The sequence below is a fragment of the Ctenocephalides felis genome, unplaced genomic scaffold, assembly GCF_003426905.1.
Source record: "Ctenocephalides felis isolate EL2017-DRISC unplaced genomic scaffold, ASM342690v1 CF-g0.4_SCAFFOLD_01604, whole genome shotgun sequence".
Taxonomy (NCBI): Eukaryota; Metazoa; Arthropoda; class Insecta; order Siphonaptera; family Pulicidae; genus Ctenocephalides; species Ctenocephalides felis.
Window position 1 is genome coordinate 1,821,962 of NW_020537758.1, and position 22,134 is coordinate 1,844,095.

Consider the following 22,134-nt stretch of genomic DNA (forward strand, 5'->3'; position numbering starts at 1 on the left):
CATCAAATCTTAAAAATCTATAGCATTAATTCCATTATTTTATGAATAGCATCTATTTCATTATTTTATGAATTTGTGTAAAATAAATACAATATTTAATTTATTTGCTTAAATAATACTTAAGTCCGGTAAACCGGTACGGTAGAATGCACGTAACCTGGAACAACCCCTTGATCAAGGTTAAGTGTCGGTTTAGCGTACCGCTTAGGGAAAACAGTGGGAAAACATTTTCAAATACGTTTTGTTCATTTATATATATATATATATATATATATATTCATTTATTTATTTATTTAGGCGTGTAAAAGTAGTATAAGACGATATAAGCCCGAACTGGATCTCATCCAGGATTTGACACAAAATTGAAAAGCAGTCTCGTAGGCGCTCTATAACGACAAGCCCGTATATCTCCCTTTGTGCCTTTCTATATTATAGATATATACAGTTGTATAATTTGTGGTATCTGTCGTATCTGTGGAAAGATAAAAGAACAAGAAACGTCAGATATATCCCGCATAATGCGTTCAGACATAGAATAGAATTCACCCTCTATAAGGAACTAATTCGGAGACGACCCGTGTAGTTTTATTTGTATAATGACCTCGACACAAGAGAACAACAACTTGTCTACACGGATATATATATATATATATATATATATATACTAGATGACCCGACAGACGTTGTCCTGTACCACCATTTAATATCCTATCCTGCACTTTTTAATATCCCATTATGATGTCCTGTCTTTGTGGTTCATTTTTGGTGTACAGCATAAGCAGTATAAAAAATTCAGTAATAAATAATATAGTATCTGTATTAAAATTAATTTTACCACACAACATAATTGCTTCAATAATTTAGTCTATAATTTTCATAAACTCATACGACATATTAGTTGCCTTTTGGAAATTATAATTTCCAAAGTAAATTTTTAACTTCCCGTAGGGTAAGTTATTGTAATGGGCCGAAAATCGGAATTGAAAATTTTAACATTTCTCGACGTTTTGAAGGTTTCTGAACGTTTTGGCATACCTCAAAAAAAATGGATGTGTGTGTGTGTGTGTGTGTGTATGTGTGTGTGTGTGTGTATGTATGTATGGATACAAATTTCCAGTCACGTTTTAGGGCGCACGGATCAACCGATTTGAATGGTTCAAAAAACATTCGATTCCTATTGATAGGGAAAAGAGCTGATTAGTTTTTGGCAAAGGCAGGTCCAGCCGTTTCGGAGATACGGAGCAAAGAGTGCAGAAAATAGAAATCGAATTTTTGAGAGAACGGAGTATCCGATTCGAATGATCTAAAAAACATTCAATTAGTAATGATTGGGAAAAGTGCTTATTAGTTTTTGGCAAAGGCAGGCGCAGCCATTTCGAAGATACGGAGCTAAATATGTAAAAAATGGCAGTTTTTGAGAGAACTAAGCGTCCGATTTAAATGATTCAAAGAACTTTCTGCTTGTCTTAACAAAATAATTGATTTTGGAAAAAAAAATTTTGTTCCATTTTTTTTTTTTTTTTTTTTTTTTTTATTTTTTTTTAGTTTTTTGTATATCGAAAATATTTCTGACTATAGTTCTAATATACTTTACAAATAATTTCAACTCTGCAATTCAGTTTATATAATTCTCATAAATATTAGACAATGTTACAATATTTATAATAATCTATTTGAAAACATTCAATATTCCTCGAACATTTCGTAACGGTACAGGAAGTTCCAGCAATTTGCCTTTAGGCACGATGCCATACACTACTAATTTGTTATCTTATTTTTTTGATATATGTGTGTGTTTTTTCCTTGTTTCAATTTGTTTAAGGGGGTTGTTCTTTTTTCGTTACAAAAAATGCAAGGTATTTGTTTTTGTTTTTTCTCGAAATGTATTCATCATAGAGATATGCGTTTTTTTTTAAACAAAAATTACAAAATCATAGAATATTACGTGATTTTCTTCTTTTCATTTTGCGCCGTCATTTTTTAACCAGGGGGCGCCAAAGTCGGTCTTGCAAAATCGATCTCTTTTGCGGTGCCACAGATAAATCCGTTGCGCATCGCCCGAAACAAAAAAAAAAGAAATTACGTTGAAGAAGGAGTTTGTTTCCAGTCCTCCTATCAAAATAAAAAAAAAAGCAAGAAGGAAAAAAATGGCAGCTATTTAAAAAAAAAGTGTCAAAAAAGGCCTTTTTTTGGGGCGAGAAGCTTCGCAAATTTTTTTTGCGTAATGTTATCAAGTTGTTTGAGGTAGGGGGACTCGGTATTGCAGTGGTGAACAAATTAAAAAAAAATGCAAGTCGATCCGACTTGTAGTTTTTGTTTAATTTGTGGCACCGCATTGAAAAAAGTCAATTTGAGAAAAACGTATTTAAAGTTCTTAATATAATGTACTGAATACACCATTTAATTTAATGTACTAAATACACCATGGTGTTCAAAGATGCTGACACATTAAAAAGGTCATGTGCATGAGGTATTATAATGAAAAAGAGGAATCTGGCATACAATAGCTCGCGGAGCGATAAAAAAACGCTTTTAGAGGATCATACATATAGAGATATATATATCTATAACTTCGTCAAAAAAATAGATATTGAGATGATTTTTTTTTTGAAATGATTCTAAGGGTTTTATCTTTCATAATATCAAAAAATCTCAAAACCGAAACAAAGAAAAATAAAAAAAGAACAACCCCCTTAATGTGCTGAATGATGACACACATACAGTGTCGACGTACACAATAAATAGTTAATTATTTATTGTTCTCATTTAGACTATTTATTAGTCGTAAATAAATATTGAAAAAATATATTTTCACGTGGAACAAAAAAACTCTAGAGTTTATAACAAAATTTATATATTTATCATTTGTTGCAATTGAATTGAAATAATGTTTCGTTTACAACCATTACAATATGATATATATTACAAAATTAATAAAAACAATTTCATTTATTTTTATTCACATTCATTTATTTTATTTTAACAAACAATCGATTCCGTTATTAAAAACAAACTGTTTTTCATATAAATTTTGACAAGTGAAAATTGATGATTACTAATTTTATCTATTAATAAATAATAATAATTAATTCAATACTGAAAATTAATGATTGCAAATATAGTGTTTATTAGTGGATTATAATGACACGTTTTCAAAATCTATTTTAATTATTTACTATTTTATGAATATTTGGTTTAAAATTCATTTTAAGTGCAAATACACGTAAATAATTTGAATGCAAAATACGACAATGTACAATCTATGTGTAGAACCAGAATTTCCATAGAAATTTGCAAAGGGATTACAGCTTATGTATATATACATTGAGTCCTTCATATAAAGTCCTTTCAATCCCATGTGAGTTTGTATCAAAAATTGGATTGATGAATGTGTATGTTGTAATATTTTATTTAAATTATTTGTATGGTAAATTTTACTATATATATATATATATATATATATATATATATATTTCCTTTATAAATTGGCTTCGGTATAGTTCCTGCGTTTGCACAAAACTTTTCTATATCTAATTTAGTGGCAAAGTAGTAAATCGCATTAAGAACTTGACTTTTATATTTGTCTTTTCTGCGACTCAAATGGCAAGAGACTAAATACAATTAAACCGACAAGTTAAAAGAATTTTTACGACTTCGAAAAGTACAAAAATCTAATAAGACATTATCTAGAAAAGTAGACTTCTCCATGAAAGTAGTCAAATGATTAAATAATTAAGATTTCTAGATTTTGCAAAAAAATTGGATTTTAGTGTTAAATACTTTACTTAAAAAACATAGAAATAGAAGGAATCATATTTTAGTCAAATAAAATATGAGAAAAAATATTGAAGAGCTTTCATAACAATTTCTCTATAATAATAAAATATTCCAATTGAAAAATAGTAGTTTAGTATATTTTTACCATTTCTGGGTTTTGTATACCAAAAATATGTGTATTAAATTTTGACATTTAAATATTAATTTAATAGTTTAATGAGTTAATTATAAAGGATTGTATCGATACATATGTATTCCGAACCGAATGTTTTTCTATCCGATTCGTAGTTTATTTTTTCAGACGAAAACAAAGGTCTGCATTGATACAATTTCAAACTGAATCTGTATCAACGAATCTAAATTTGAATATTTTATGTCTTTTAAACATCTGGCGAAATAAATGCTTTTCTCTGCACTTCATCACGAGAAAACTTCAGAAATAGTCAAATGGCAAAGGTCGAAAATAATAACTTTGAGTAAATAGTCTAAATTTTAGTATGTTCATTAAGACCAAGAACTCTATCGTTATACCAAATAAATCGTCTAATTTCAATTTTAACAAACCTCAAACAAACTACTCATTTTCTCAAACTTTGATAAATTTTTAAAATTAAACTACCTGTCGTAAGGCCGAAATATTTCAGTAAGTTCGGTAGGATCATGATATATATCGCCAAAAAAAGTTCCATGACAATCGGCTAAGTAGATTTTCACCTAAAACTAATCAGTATCATTCCCAACTAATATCTGCCAGAAGTTTCTGCCAGAAGTCTTTGCCAGAAGTCTTTGCCAGAAGTTCTTGCCAGAAGTCTCTGCCAGAAGTCTTTGCCAGAAGTTTCTGCTAGAAGTCTCTGCCAGAAGTTTCTGCTAGAAGTCTCTGCCAGAAGTTTCTGCCAGGAGTCTCTGATAGAAGTTTCTGCCAGAAGTCTCTGCCAGAAGTTTCTGCTAGAAGTCTCTGCTAGAAGTTTCTGCCAGAAGTCTCTGATAGAAGTTTCTGCTAGAAGTCTCTGCCAGAAGTCTCTGCCAGAAGTCTCTGCTAGAACTCTTTGCCAGAAGTTTCTGCTAGAAGTCTTTGCCAGAAGTTTCTGCTAGAAGTCTCTGCCAGAAGTTTCTGCTAGAAGTCTTTGCCAGAAGTTTCTGCCAGAAGTCTTTGCCAGAAGTTTCTGCCAGAAGTTTCTGCTAGAAGTCTTTGCCAGAAGTTTCTGCCAGAAGTCTTTGCCAGAAGTTTCTGCCAGAAGTCTTTGCCAGAAGTCTTTGCCAGAAGTTTCTGCTAGAAGTTTCTGCTAGAAGTCTCTGCCAGAAGTCTCTGCCAGAAGTCTCTGCTAGAACTCTTTGCCAGAAGTTTCTGCTAGAAGTCTTTGCCAGAAGTTTCTGCTAGAAGTCTCTGTCAGAAGTTTCTGCCAGAAGTTTCTGCTAGAAGTCTTTGCCAGAAGTTTCTGCCAGAAGTCTTTGCCAGAAGTTTCTGCCAGAAGTCTTTGCCAGAAGTCTTTGCCAGAAGTTTCTGCTAGAAGTCTTTGCTAGAAGTTTCTGCTAGAAGTCTTTGCCAGAAGTTTCTGCTAAAAGTTTCTGCCAGAAGTCTTTGCCAGAAGTTTCTGCCAGAAGTTTCTGCTAGAAGTCTCTGCCAGAAGTCTCTGCCAGAAGTTTCTGTCAGAAGTCTTTGCCAGAAGTCTTTGCCAGAAGTTTCTGCTAGAAGTCTTTGCTAGAAGTTTCTGCTAGAAGTCTTTGCCAGAAGTTTCTGCTAAAAGTTTCTGCCAGAAGTCTTTGCCAGAAGTTTCTGCCAGAAGTTTCTGCTAGAAGTCTCTGTCAGAAGTCTCTGCCAGAAGTTTCTGCCAGAAGTTTCTGCTAGAAGTCTTTGCCAGAAGTTTCTGCTAAAAGTTTCTGCCAGAAGTCTCTGCTAGAACTCTTTGCCAGAAGTTTCTGCTAGAAGTCTTTGCCAGAAGTTTCTGCCAGAAGTCTTTGCCAGAAGTCTTTGCCAGAAGTTTCTGCTAGAAGTCTTTGCTAGAAGTTTCTGCTAGAAGTCTTTGCCAGAAGTTTCTGCTAAAAGTTTCTGCCAGAAGTCTTTGCCAGAAGTTTCTGCCAGAAGTTTCTGCTAGAAGTCTCTGCCAGAAGTCTCTGCCAGAAGTTTCTGTCAGAAGTCTTTGCCAGAAGTCTTTGCCAGAAGTTTCTGCCAGAAGTCTTTGCCAGAAGTCTTTGCCAGAAGTTTCTGCTAGAAGTCTTTGCTAGAAGTTTCTGCTAGAAGTCTTTGCCAGAAGTTTCTGCTAAAAGTTTCTGCCAGAAGTCTTTGCCAGAAGTTTCTGCCAGAAGTTTCTGCTAGAAGTCTTTGCCAGAAGTTTCTGCCAGAAGTCTTTGCCAGAAGTTTCTGCCAGAAGTCTTTGCCAGAAGTCTTTGCCAGAAGTTTCTGCTAGAAGTCTTTGCTAGAAGTTTCTGCTAGAAGTCTTTGCCAGAAGTTTCTGCTAAAAGTTTCTGCCAGAAGTCTTTGCCAGAAGTTTCTGCCAGAAGTTTCTGCTAGAAGTCTATGCCAGAAGTCTCTGCCAGAAGTTTCTGTCAGAAGTCTTTGCCAGAAGTTTCTGCCAGAAGTCTTTGCCAGAAGTCTTTGCCAGAAGTTTCTGCTAGAAGTCTTTGCTAGAAGTTTCTGCTAGAAGTCTTTGCCAGAAGTTTCTGCCAGAAGTCTTTGCCAGAAGTCTTTGCCAGAAGTTTCTGCTAGAAGTCTTTGCTAGAAGTTTCTGCTAGAAGTCTTTGCCAGAAGTTTCTGCTAAAAGTTTCTGCCAGAAGTCTTTGCCAGAAGTTTCTGCCAGAAGTTTCTGCTAGAAGTCTCTGTCAGAAGTCTCTGCCAGAAGTTTCTGCCAGAAGTTTCTGCTAGAAGTCTCTGCTAGAAGTCTTTGCCAAAAGTTTCTGTCAGAAGTCTCTGCCAGAAGTCTCTGCCAGAAGTTTCTGCCAGAAGTCTTTGCCAGAAGTTTCTGCTAGAAGACTTTGCCAGAAATTTCTGCCAGAAGTCTTTTCACGGATACGATTCCAAAGTTTAAAAGAACAAAATTGATAAAAATTAATCACAACAACCGAAAAATGGTCACAATTTCATCAAAGTTTTAGAATGCATTTTAAGTTCTTAATTTTTAAACAAGGTGAGATATTTTTTTCTAAATTTTTTTTACCAAAGCTCTAGGTTGCATTTTAAGCTCATAATTTTCAAACAAAGTGAGATTTTTTTTCTAATTATTTTTACCAAAGCTTTAGGTTGCATTTTAAGCTCATAATTTTTAAACAAGGTGAGATATTTTTTTTCTAATTATTTTTACCTAAAGCTCTAGGTTGCATTTCAAGCTCATAATTTTTAAACAAGGTGAGATATTATTTTTTCTATTTTTAAGTTATAATTAAGTTAAAGTCAATACTATCGCCCCGTTTTGGCTTGACGTCGAGTTCTGGGACACTCTATAAATATACAAAATTTTCTTTACACCCTTCTTTAAAAATTATTGACAAAAAGCAGAAAATTATTAGATAACTTGTATTATAAATAGTACTTTCTAGCAGAACGCATAGTTTTAAGCTTTCGAAACAATAATCAAGTAGTCAGCTTAACAAGTATTCGTAAGTACCGCAAACTATAAAGCATACAGTCGGAATTTGAAATTCAAAAGCTCAAAGCTCTCATAAATACATAAGTAATAAAGAAATAAAAAATAATATATAATATGGACGTAAGCACTTTAGGATTTAATTTGCATATTTTGAGAAATTTGAAAAAGTTTTATGCATTAAATGCAAATACTGTTAGCTCATAATTAAAAGTTATACGTTTGAAAATAAAGATTTAAAAACTATCCTTGATTTTTTTTATCTTTACCATTTGTTTTACAATTTCTTTTTTGTGGCCCCATCAAGAGCTCTACCTTTGCCTCCGTTGCTCGAAAAGCATGTGTTTGTTTAAAAATAATATCGATTTGAAGTGCATGTGCAGATGTGCATTCGCAGATGCGAATAAGTGCAATCGCAATCGCAATATAATATTTATCTACAGAGTGTTCGCATGCATTTTATTATCCAGCCAGTCTGTACTCTGAACTCAATGTATGACGCGATCGACTATAAGTGGATAGATGGATGGATAGATGGAGATGCATCGATAAAATTTATATAAACATGAAATATTTATATCATATATATAAAAATGAATCGCAAAATGTGTTGGTAATAACTTAACACTGGACCAATTTGGCCAATTCTTTTTTTAAAATGTGCGTTTAAGTCCAAGGATGGTTCTTACGGAGAGAATAAATCGAATAATTGCCGGGAAAACCCTAAAAACAGCCCTTTTCGTTTTCTAACTAAAGCGTAGAATCAATTTGAGCTTTATTGCTATTATATAAAGTTCATATTAAATTACAAGCACTCACTGTATACTCCTCCTAAACGATTATTCGGATTTTGATAAATCTTTCTGAAGTTTGTTAAGGAAATTTTCTAGAATGTATGTGATTATAAAGTACTGGGATGTATGTGCAATATTGTAGAAATAAGTGAGAAAAATTGCAAAAAACGACATGTCATTGTTTGCATTGAAAACAAATGATAACTATCATCTGTCAAAAATCTCAATTTACTTATGAACCAAGACAATATTAGAATATGTATAATAAATTTATGATTATGAATAAGAAAAATGAAAAGTATACATTATTATTGCCAAAAAGCAGCTGAGATGTGCCAGAAATTAAAATAATATAAAATACAGTATATGTATGGCAGATTGAATGATACACATATGAACAGGATATGACAAATTATTTCACTTAAAATATGAAATTAAGTATTAATCAGGGCTGGTTCTTCCTTTAATGTGATGCATACTAAAAATACGAGCGCAAGATTCGGATATTAAATTTTTAATGTAGTTTTTTTTCAATATATAATTTCTTTGCATCTTTTACTAATCTTTCCGCAATATTTTTAAAATTCGTAAAATTTTCACTTTATAACAACAAATGGGAAAGTAAAGATGAATACATACAAATCGGCCTCACGATATCGATTAGGAGAAGTTTAAGATGCAATTTTGGATATCTTAATAAATAAAAAATTAAATCAAAATAATTCAAAATAAACTACCAGTGTTTTGTTTAATTTAGGCTAGATAATATAGAATAAATCGCATAAAATGCCCAAAATAAATAAATAAAATCTTTCTAAAGTCAAATGTTAATTAATGATAATAATTTTAATAATAAATTGATAAAATAGGTAAAATAATATGGGGGGGGGGGGGTGCGTCTAGAAAAATAGGCATGCGGGAGCTGAAGACTCCGGGGGCGTCCCACCAATAATTTTGGGTGAAAAAATCCAAGGTAATATTGTACTTTTACCGCGGATACTATATATTAATTTCTTTCTGAATTTGTTATACCGTTTAAAAGACCATCAATTTCCAATATAGTGTGGGAATTGAGACTCATCATTTTATTTAAAGCAGTTCTAAATTTAAAATCGCTCATATTATAAATGTATATACATTTAGGCGTGAAGAATAATTTAAAAAAATTTTTTTTGGTAAACAGTAAATAGTATATTATATTAAAAAATTGTAGACGTGGGTACAGGATAGCGCCTGTCGGGTCATCTAGGATATATCTATATATATATATATATATATATATATATAAATACATATATATATATATATATATATATATATATATGTATATATATATGCCTGTGTCTATGTTTGCAAAGAATTTCTCAAGTCCTTAACGTTAAGTTCATTTGGCATCGGCGCCTCCACCGTGCAATATTTTCTTACGAAACTTTTCTAATAATATATCTAATTTATGCTATTGATCTTTTATATTGGCGATAATAGACTGTGTTTTTGCCGAAAGAAACGGATCAGCACTTATAAAGAAAATTTGCTGATGAAAGCGATTTTTTAAATAAAAAATAGTACGGGGTACGTGAAAGGAATATAAAGTATTGGAAAATAAAAGAATATTTTATGCTGTTCTTAATATATATATATATATATATATATATATATATATATATATATATATATATATATATATATATAAAGTTTCTCTGTAGTAGTTTATTTCAAAACGCATTTTTCCCAATAATATATTTTCTCATACATTTCGCCATTGTTTTCTTCTTCAAAATATTTATGGAATTCATGACATTTTTTATGTAACAGATTATTAAAATATTTTATATAAAAAGATTACTTTAATATAAAACATTACTAACCCTGATTTTGCTCAAAGAATTCTTTAAAAATATATGTAGGTGAATTTAAAAATATAAAAGGTAGCGAAATGAAGTATTTCAAAAGTTTTTTAGGTTATTTTTGAACAAATTTATTATTGTTAAATTATATAATAATAAAGATATAACTCAAATTTGATTTTGTGTATTTATAGTAATGTTACATATCACTATTACTTCTGTAATTTGACAAAAATATTCGGTTTGTTTAGTCACATTTTTTTAAAATTTATGATTGATAATATAAATTTTCGATTGATAATATAAATAAATTCAGTTAAATTTTATATTATTTGCTTTTTTCACATTTTTGAATCTCAAAATAATTTGACATATTTCTCTTTTTTTTAAATTTGATTCAATTTTTTGTCTTTATAATTACATTAATTATAAATCATTTCTGATTTATAATTAATGTAATATTTTGACTATAAATTCTCTTTTATTATTGTTAAAAAAATCATATTTTTTGGTTTTTCAAGTATCAAGTATTTTACCATTTTAGAATTCTGATTAAATTTCAAGATTTAATTAATTTTTTAAGTTTTAAGGAAACTTGCCGACACATTTTAGTAAATTTTTTAAAGGAGAGCCTCTGAAAATCGACTGATTTAAAAAAATTTAAATTCATAGTCTTAATTATTCAAAACTTGAAGTAATTGTGTAATTATTCTAGACTGTGGTTCCAGAAATTTTATTTATAATTACGGTTCCAAAGTTTAAATGAACAAAAGTATTAAAAATTGAGCACGATGACCAATAAATAGTAGTATTATCACAATTTTACCAAAAACTTAGTTTGTACTCATAATTTACAAACGAGACCAATTTTTTCAAAAATTGGAGAGTTCTGGGATACCCTGCTAAATTTATTAAAAAAGGTCTTATATAGTATTTTTAAAAATTGTATGGATAAATCTAAAATATTATTAAATATTATCTAAGAACTTAAAAAGTGATTTGTTTAAGTTTAATGTTTACTTTCAAGTTTTTTTTCAAGATTTGTTTCCGTTTAACGTTATGAATACTCGAAATAAATTTAATCTTATATACACAATATTTATTTCTATTTTATCTATTAATTCAAGAGATTTCGCCTGGTTTTCTTCAACATTATATCCTTCTGATAAAATTTAATTGAAATTCTTCCAAGTCAAGATAAGATGTTATTACATCAAAAAACTAAATATAATTAAATTCATATTATTAAAAGCAAATGGACGAAATAAATAGATCAAATGGAGATGGATGGAGTGTTCATATTTTGATTTATGAGTTTCTTATGAAATCAACTTAAGAATGGACGAATGTTTCGCATTCCGGAATTATATTGAATGGATGCCAAAAATACACCATTAAATATTATATATACGCAAATGTACACACATATATATACACACATATTTATATGTAAAATATAAAAGCATATGCTGATAAAACACATTAAATGCAGAGATACCGACCGAATTCGCATATGGCATATGCTGATTATATTAAAGTGCTTGCGTATTTATTCACGAAGAAAAAATACACACATACACATAATAATACACACAAAAATAGAAAAAAATAGATTCATTATATAAATTTTTATTATGTATAATTTTGTGTGTCCCATAACAAACTAGCCCAGCAAAATGCATTTGACCTGAAACGAGGGCTCGTTCCAGGTTAAGTGTCGACTTAGGGTACCGGTTGGAAGAACTTCTTATAATTTCCAAAATATTATTGAAATATTATATATTGATTAGTACATAATATTTCTAATGTTATATATATATATATATATATATACATATACACATCAAGTTTTTCTTCAAATGATTTTCATTCGTCTGTATCAATATTCTAGATAAATATAAAATAAATTATAATCATTTGCGAAAATCATGTATTTTTCGCAAAATCGCAATGCCAGTTAAACGTGACTAGTTTTCACAAAATACAAAAGTCGTGTAGACATCACGTAGTTTTATAGAAGAAAAAAATAGTTTTCAATTTAAAATCGATACGCAATAGAAAATCTAGATTAAATTTTATAAAGTTCAACTTTCATTTAAATATTTATTTCCCATTGTTATGTAACAAGGAGGTACTTTTAATCGAAATGATTTTTTTAATTGCAATTAAAACAAAGAGATTTACATAGAAACATAATTTATCCAATTAGTTTTTGTTTAATCTCGTTAGACTAATTGTAAGTGAGATTCTAATGAGATTCAAGGGCGAGAAGCGAATGCATTATTTAAATGAATTATTTACTTCAGCTTTTTTTTGAAATTAACGTGATTTTGTATTTGTTACGATAAGAAGTAACAAATAATGAAGTATGAGGAATTCTAAAATTATTATAAAATAAATTGAAATAAAATGAATAAATTTTATACACTTAAAATTTACTTAAACTGCAACTCTTGGAGATGAGATTATTTGTCATAATATTAGGTTGTCAAATATCTCCCTTTCGCTTTTTTGCTCTTGGTTTATAATACAAAAAGGCGGAAGGGAGATATTTGACAGATATTGTTTGACTTTTCGAACTTCTTAAAAATCTAGGATTCTTATACCTGTCGCATTTTATTTTTTTCTACAAATTTAGGACTTTTAATGTTAATTTTTTTGTCTATAATTATAGTTAAAAAATTAACATTAACAGTCATTTATAAGTCACTATAATTATAATCAAAAAATTATCATAAATAAATTGTCATAAATTTGTAAAAAAAATTAAAATGTGGCAGTAAGAAAAATCTAAAATTTGTTATTTGTAATATTTTGTATTTTTCATATTAGTTGTTTCTTTCTCAAATTTCTAAATACCAAAAAAATTTGATATTTAATAATAATTTAATATTTCAACCATATTAATTAATATCATCATCTGTTCAAATTATATTTTTTGTTACATTTGTTGAATTTGCAAAAAATATTTGAGTTAGTCAATATTTTTTCCCTGGTTTATGATTAATGTAATATGTCGACTACAAATTGTGATTTATAATATTTTTGCAACCTTATCGTATTCGAATGAACACAAGCAAATTAAATATAAATCATAAATCAATTTATTTCCATTTGTTCAGTCACTGGCTTTTCACAGTGTTTTGTTTTCTACTGTCAAAACTAACTGAAATTTCTAAAATTTTCATATTTCGAATATTAACCGAGATTTTTAATATTGCCTATAAATTAAGTTGAAAATAAAAGCACACGGTGAGCTAATAAAATTTAAAATCGGTTCAGTAGTTTAGGAGTCTTTAGAGGACAAACATCGTGATATGAACTTCATATAAAAATATATATAAAAGAATATAAAACTAGTGGTGTATGGCATCGTGCCTTAAGGCAAGTTGGTGGAACTTTGCATACCAATGATTAATATTTAAGAAAAAAAATCTTTTTTTTAAACTTTGAAAAAAAATAGACTTTCGGGAATTTTCAAATTTTGGGAAAAAATTGACCTTTCTGAAAAATTTGATTTTTTTTTAAACTGTCGAATCATACTAATAAGTATATCCGCGTTCTCGAAATCATCGACAAAAAATTGTATCCGCACTTACATACCCACACATACATACGCACTTACATCCATTTTCTATAAGGTATACCGAAATGTTCAGAAACATTTGAAACGAAAAGATATAAAAAACTAATTCATTTTCAATTTTCTTTCGAATACTATAACTGTAGGGGTAACTACAGTAAGTTAATCCTATATAAATTTAATTCGATTTGTACAGAAACTGTCATTTCAGTGTTTCGCTTTTTCTAAGAATTTCTAAGATTTCAATAATTCAAAAATGAAATAATATTTTTTAAATTGCTCATAACTTAAGTTGGATATAAAAGTATACGGTGAGCCAATAAAATATAAAATCGGTTCAGTAACATAACATCGTGACACGATAAATAGATGTTATGTTTGCACGAGGTTTATATAATACATATATATATAAACAAAATTTTAAAAAATTACACTAAAACTTACTTTTACGGGAATGCAAATGACAATCAGCAACAAATCAGCGGAAGCTAGACTTGCCAAAAATACATTTGTACCACTTCGCATTCGTCTGAAAAATATAAAAAATAAATAACAAATATTCTTAAATTTATAAAATCATAACAATTATAATAATACATATATATTAAATTATTTTAATATTTCAAATCAATTAAAATACTGTACATAATTATCTTAGTTACAATTGTATAATAAATAATTCTGGTCGAAATTTCCCACTAGAAGCCAAGCCAAAATGCACTCAACCTGGAGCGACGCCTTGTTTCAGGTTAAGTGTCAATTTAGCAAAACGGCCGAGAATGAAAGAATGGGGAAAAGCTCATATATATAAATATTAAATATCATAAATGTATAGAGATAATTTTTAATTGTTATAACTATGTAATAGAGTACCAGATGGAATACAATATTTTATAGACTTAACTAAATTTAAAATGTTAAATAAATTTACAAAGGTATAATGGACCAAAATAAAACTATGTTCTGAATTCATGGGCAAAAATTGCTGGTTTAAGTTACGATTTATATTAAACCAGAATAAAAATAAGTTTTATTCTGGCTAGACCTTATAGGCAAATAATGTTAGCTTATGTTATGATTTTGTTAACTTTGATATATAAATTTTTAATTACTATATTTGTTACAACTGCTATATAATTTAACATCTAGTAGCAATAATGAATAATAACATAAATTTAAATAAAAAGAGTACAAAATAAAGGATAAAATTTCCATTAAGCAAATAATAATAATAAAATTGATAAATAAAATAAATAAAATTTCTGAATAATAAAAATAACACTAGAAAAACAATAAAGTAGAATACAAACAATAAGTGACAGATAATAAAAAATATAACAAAAAACAATATTAGAAATAATAAGATTGTTAGTTTATGTTATAATTTTGTTAACTTTAATGAATGTGCACATTTGTGTATATATGTATATATGTGTCTGCCTGTATCTTTTTCAATCTATTCCATAATTTCAAATTGAAAAAGTCTACCCCCATTGTCTACTATTATCTATTAATAAGAAAGAGTCTATAGAAATCATCTTTTATCCAAGAACAAAAGTTCCTGTCAGGAGCACAACTGCGCACTATATAAAACTTTTATTAACTCGATTTTCTCGAATAAATTACAAAGTCTATTCCGAATTCCGAATTCAAAATTCCTAATTCATTTCTGTGTGTTTTAATAAGCCGCTTTTCTTGTCATCTGCTATTTGTCAAACGGATTTTATAGGGAAAACCAGGGGATGGAAAAGAAGGTTGTATGTCGAGTTATTTATATATATTTTTGTATAAAATAAGAAAATATTTGGAGGGTGGTGGCGGGTTATACCACAACGTTTTTCATTGGAACGTCTTTATGGCTTTTATACTCGAAAGCGTTAAATAACTTGAAATTTTGTGTCGAGTGGGCGTTATATAATTCAAATAAGATGAAATTGTAACCTAAGAATATATATACAAATATTTATACATATATTAGGGTGGTCCTTAATATGGACATTTTCGAATTTCCTCGCTCCCAATGGCTTAAATTGTTCCAAATTGATAAAAAACAATTCTCTGAGAGTTTTAGTTCTTAATATTGTCTTTTAGTTAGTGCGCAATTCAATGAAACTTCGTATGGAAAAAGCATGAAAAATTTTTTAAAAATTTTGCAGAGCGTCGAATTTCAATAAAAAGTGATACTAATTTTCACTTTTAATTCATTTGTCGCTAAGTTATACATGAAAAAATGTTTTTTTTAATTTTCAAAATTTTTTCCATGCTCTTTCCATACAAAATTTGATTGAATTGCGCTCTATCTAAAAGTTAATATTAAGAGCAAAAACTTTTAAAGAATTGTCTTTTATCAATTTGGAACCATTTGAGCTCTTGGGAGCAAGAAAATTCAAAAATGTCCATATAAAGGACCACCCTAATATATATACCAGTAAACCCGGCCACGTTTTGCTGTAAAATCTCTCGGATTGAATTTTGATGAACAATTAAGAGTTCAATACTATTAATCAATTTTTTTATTAAAATTTATGTTAAGGGGCGTGCATTAATCAGGTGAGGCTTTTAAGGAAAGGGGGGAGGAAAAATTTGATAAAAAAATCACATAAGGGAGGGAGTAGTCTAGTTAGATATCAAGTGCATTTATTTTACCTGTTTAAAAAAAAAAATTATACGATTTTTTCGTTTTTTACGTAATGATTGTTAGAAGAGGGAGGGGGTTGTAATTTTAAATAACACGACATATCACTAAGAGCGAGATGGTCCAAAATTTCCGTCCGTTTAATCAAAAATAAATAAAAATATTTAATTGAAGTTTTGAAAAAAAAAGTGTTATGTTACAAAGAGTTTTCGGTTGAAATTTTTGAAATTAACCTAATATTGCAAGTTATGCAAATTAGTTATACTAATAATAGAATTAAAAATACCATAATTTTTTTTTACCTGTATCTGCAAGTGGCGTAGACAATTAGGGAATTCCCCACTAATCCCAAAACTAGTGTCGTCCCATAGACAATTAGAGCTGGGAGCAATTCGCCCCAGGCGAAAGTATTATGGGATTCGTCCATGTTATAGTCGTAACTGAAATAAAATAAAAATTATAATATATTACATTTGTTGCATATAAAAATATTAGTTGACTATTCAAAATTTTTTTTTTAAATATTTAGAGTATTGTTACTACTTATAAAAGAGAAATTTTATCTAAAAACAACCCCTTCTATATTAAGAGATTTTTTAATAAGAGATTTTTGGATACTTTTGTTTCATAAGACTTTTTCACACAAAACACAAGGTAAAATTAAACTCTAAATTTACGTTTTTTAAAGTGAGATAAAGGAGAAAATTGAGATCTAAAAATTTATGTGTCTGTTTCTCAAAGTTATCTTTTCTTGAGCGAATGCTAAGACAAAAAGAAAGCCCCATTAATTTATATTCAGTAAGATAGTAAAACAAAAAAGGTAATAAATGCGAGATGCTGAAAACTTGATTTGTTATATAAAAATATTTTTGCTCATCCAGAAAATTATCTTACCTAGACTTAAACAAATAGTAATGTAAGAGAGCTAGATAACCTTAGAATGTAATGAAATATTTTTCTATAAATTTCATTTGACATTATATATACTTATGATTATTTATGTAGATGCACGAAAAAGTTAAAAATTAATGTCAATTTTTTGTGTTTACAAAAATCAGATAATTTTAGGACGCTTCAAATCCATTAAATTAAAATTATATATATATATATATATATATATATATATATATATATATATGTACATATATTATTTACTACACTTACATTTCCAAATAATCATATCCAAAATCCAATCCGGCCCTATCAGGGTCGGACGTTGACAAATTTTCATTGATAGCAAACAAATCATCACTTTTATTAAAATGCATTTTTACTATTTTTTTTATTAAATTTTATATTCATTAAATTCAACTGATAACGTAGTTAAATGAGGGTCGTTGAAATTACATTTTTGGAATAAAACTTAGAAAACATACATATCACTTTCATTTTTGATAAATATTATATAAAGATAATTATTTTTTATTATAAACATAATACTGTTCTATTTAAAAATTAAATTTAAAACTAACTAATAAAAATTATATAAAATTTAGTGCTGAATATAAATTAGTATTAGAATTTAGAATTTTAATTTTGACAAAAATATAAAAAATAAATTATTAATGATTGTTTACCAAATTTAGTCTGAAATCAATTATTTTTAATAAAATATGAAAGTTTTTTTTTAAATGTCTTGACAACAATATATAAATATATATTAAACAAAATATTATTATTTAAACATAATACATGATTGAAACATCAACGTAAACTATTTTGTAAATTTTAGATTTTTTTTAAAAAAAATTCCAATTTTTTTAAATTTGCAGTTTTGCAACTTTAAAAAATATAGATTTGATAAAAGAAATTTTTAATCATTATGAGTTACAATAAAACAAAATATTTAATTTGCACTGACGATGGCGAAAAACACTAATAGAAACATGATTAATCAATGTTGCACTAATTGTTTTAAATTTTAAAATTTAGTGACAGAAAGTGTTGTATTTTATTATCAACTCAATCGGCTCAATCACCTAAAAAACTTTTAGAAGGAAATTACTTTTGAAGCAAAACTTTTTGATGATGGGGGATCGAAACGCATGTAAAAGTTTTTACAATTTTTATATATTTTTTTAAATCTAAATTGTAATGTCAGAAGACGTAATAATTTATTTTCACACCAATCACCTGTATGCTTAAATTCTGTTCAATATTCTAAACAAACTTTTTGTTCTGATGATAGCAAATCAAAACGTATAAAAATATACAATTTTTAAAATTATTTTTTTTAATTAAAATTTTTATGCCAAAAGACGTGATATATTACTTTCACACCAATCGCCTTTATTTTCAACTTTCAATCACCTCTTTGCCTAAATTCTTTTCAATATTTTAAACAAACATTTATATGATTTTATGATGCCAGATCGAAACGTATAAAACAAATTTACAATTTTTATATATTTTTTTTAATTTAAATTTTTATGCCAAAAAACGTAATATTTTATTTTCACACCAATCGCCTTTATTTTCAACTTTTAATCACCTCTTTGCCTAAATTCTTTTCAATATTTTAAACAAACATTTATATGATTTTATGATGCCAGATCGAAACGTATAAAACAAATTTACAATTTTTATATATTTTTTTTAATTTAAATTTTTATGCCAAAAAACGTAATATTTTATTTTCACACCAATCGCCTTTATTTTCAACTTTTAATCACCTCTTTGCCTAAATTTTTTTCAATATTTTAAACAAACATTTATATGATTTTATGATGCCAGATCGAAACGTATAAAACAAATTTACAATTTTTATATATTTTTTTTAATTTAAATTTTTATGCCAAAAAACGTAATATTTTATTTTCACACCAATCGCCTTTATTTTCAACTTTTAATCACCTCTTTGCCTAAATTTTTTTCAATATTTTAAACAAACATTTATATGATTTTATGATGCCAGATCGAAACGTATAAAACAAATTTACAATTTTTATATATTTTTTTAAATTTAAATTTTCATGTCAAAAGACGTAATATTTTACTTTCACACCAATCGCCTTTATTTTCAACTTTCAATCACCTCTTTGCCTAAATCCTTTTCAATATTCCAAACAAACATTTATATGTTTTGATAATGCCAGATCGAAACGTTTACAAAAGTACTGACTATTATTTCCAACTTTGTTTATAATCACATTTTGTTAAACTAATTAAAAAATACTCTTCTTGTCCACACTACCACCAAATACAATTAACTTTTCCACCGTCTATCAACACTTCTATTATTCACTGACGATGACCCAGAGGCGCAAATCGAAACGTGTCCATCGACCATCTTCGGTGCACATGATGTTAAGCCGCGTTCGGCGAACGAAGGACTGAAGCACGTTTTGTTCTTGGCCTGACCATTGCTGTTTCTGCTCCACCAGAAGGCGCCTGCGCCACTTTCCATCTCTTCTGATCGGATTAGCAGCAGATGCAACAGTTGCAGATGACGATGATGATTAGTAGAGATTAGCTATTTGGCATTCATAGTTAGTGAAATCTATTCAGGTCTATTTGAACAGATGGTTATCTATTCAAATGTTCCCGTATCTATTCAGGTGTTTTAAGTACTCGGTTTTTGTCTCTTTAGCTATTTGGCTATTGAAAAGCTTCATGAATTCAAAGAATCATCTACTTAGCTTTTCTATTAGATCGATAGTTATCTCTTGGGGCTTAGCAGCTATCAACTAATTAGCTACTTAACAAAAAAAATTATCTAATGAAGAAACTCATGTGTTTAGTAGGTATGTTGCAAGATAGCTTTCTATCCATTTTATGAGCTAGATAGTTGTGCATTGAAGTACTTTTTTCAGCAATTGTCTATTTAGGTAGATTGGTTCCAGAAGAAGCCGTGTAAAAAAAGACATCGATCTTATACAAAAATGGGTGATTTGTTCCTAATCTCTAAAACCTATTAAAATTAGTGAAAAACAAGAATTTTTAAGAACAAGAATTCATGTTTATTATTATTAAATCAAATATAATATATAATGATTATTTTCACAAGCATAGTAATTAATGATAAAAAAGATATGCACTCTAATCTTAAAAGTAATATAAATTCCCCTAAATTAATGCTATTCACATTTGCTTTGACCAGTAAAAATTGTTTGTACGCGCTAAAAGGGAATTCACTTAAATCTTTAAGCTAGTGTTTCAAATACATAAAATTTCAAATCGTGCATAATGGAATAAAATCGTGTAAAAAAATTAAAAATATTCAATTTTCAAACCGTGTTATATCAAAACCGTGTACAAAAAGACCGTGTAAAAACAGACTTAGGTGTATACAGATAATTCAAGCAATTGCTTATTCAGATACTCGGAAATATAGTATAATATAGAAACTTCAATCATTCACAAATTATTCAGTAACTTCCCTAAGGAGAAGTTTGTTTTCATAAAAAAAACCGATTTGCTGATTTTATGTTTTCTCGACGTTTCAAGACATTCTGAATCGAATGAGACCAAATTTGGAAAAAGTACGTGTGTGCGTATATGTGTGTGTGTATGTGAATAGATTTTTTTGCCGTAAATCGACGTTTTCCCGAAAACGGCTGGATTGGTTTCAAAAATTTAAAAGCCATTCAATGTATCTCGATGAGGACTATCGTTTGTCAGTTTTGTGCGACGATCTGCCGACCCGTTTCTTTGTAATTTGGAAAAAAAGTGTTAATCTTTCCGTCCATATTTAAGCTCATACTACAGCATCGATTTTAAAAAATCAAAAACTTTTTGAAAGATATTACTTGGAAATGATAGTGAATAATTTTAGGTGAAAATCTACCGAGCCGTTAATCTTGTAATTAACTGTTGAAAAAAAAATCAGTCGATTTTCATAGAACTTTTTTTGTGATATATATCATGGTCTTATAGAACTTATTGAAATATTACGGCCTTACGACAAGTAGTTTACTTTTAAAAGTTCATCAAAGTTTGAGAAAAAAGTTTTGATGTTTGTTAAAATTAAAATTAGACGATTTACTTGGTATAACGATAGAGTACTTGGTCTTAATAAATATACTAAATCATTAAAGTCCCACCGAAACTGGCACAATTATAAAAATTATTAATCTTTGAAAATTTGCTTTTAGAAAATACTCCGAGTTCGTTCGTTTTTAATTATGTGTAATAAATCCACTTCGAATACTTTCAATCACTCATAAATTAATTTAGTTTTTATTGATTATGTCAATTAATTTCGCATATCGGGAAATTCCTGCAACTTGCCTCAAGGCAAAATACCAATACCTACTAGTTAATCATCTATTTACCTTCTATTCAGGCTTCACCTTATAATACATGATTATATATTATAATATATAATATATTAATATTATTAAAATACAAATTCATCTAATGAGATTCTGTGGTATTCAGTTATTATCTAAATCATTATACAATAATAAGTAAAGTAAGTATATAACTGAAAAGCTAATTAATTTAGCTACTTGACTTTTTATCCTTTTATTATTTAGCTAATTCTATTTAGTTAGCAACCAATAGATATTTAATATTACAAATATTCACAAAGATATTAATTTATTGAGTTAATTTTTACAAGACATGTAAATAAATAAAATATGATATAAAAATAGACTTTTATTAATTTTTTGTATAAACTAAAACCGTAGATTGTTTGATAAATCGTAGACTTAATTATTTATCTATTTAGCTATTCATATCGTTGGAATTTATCTATCAAACTATTGAACTATTTAAGTAAATCGATAACAATTATCGATCGATTCGATTCGATTGATTTAAATCGCGAATAAGCGGCCGAGACTGTTTACCATTAGGGCCACTAAAATTAGAAATACAGGGCCGAACTACAAGAAAAATGTTTCATACTATTTACAATTTAATTTATTAGTTTAAGTTATTATTAAATAACTTCTAAATTTATAATTTATTTGCT

The 22,134-nt window shown here is 28.2% G+C and overlaps 1 protein-coding gene across 1 annotated transcript in view; it reads right to left on the reverse strand.

The window, feature by feature from the left end:
- The window catches only part of LOC113372759 (somatostatin receptor type 1-like), a 52,787-nt gene extending 33,167 nt beyond the window's left edge, over positions 1 to 19,620 (reverse strand). Inside the window, exons 1-3 of the mRNA XM_026613102.1 lie at positions 19,433 to 19,620; positions 16,517 to 16,654; positions 14,024 to 14,108 (exon numbers count right to left, since the gene is read on the reverse strand). Coding sequence (XP_026468887.1) covers positions 14,024 to 14,108; positions 16,517 to 16,654; positions 19,433 to 19,620 — 411 coding nt within the window. The remainder of the gene's footprint in view (positions 1 to 14,023; positions 14,109 to 16,516; positions 16,655 to 19,432) is intronic.
- Between the last annotated feature and the right edge of the window lie 2,514 nt (positions 19,621 to 22,134).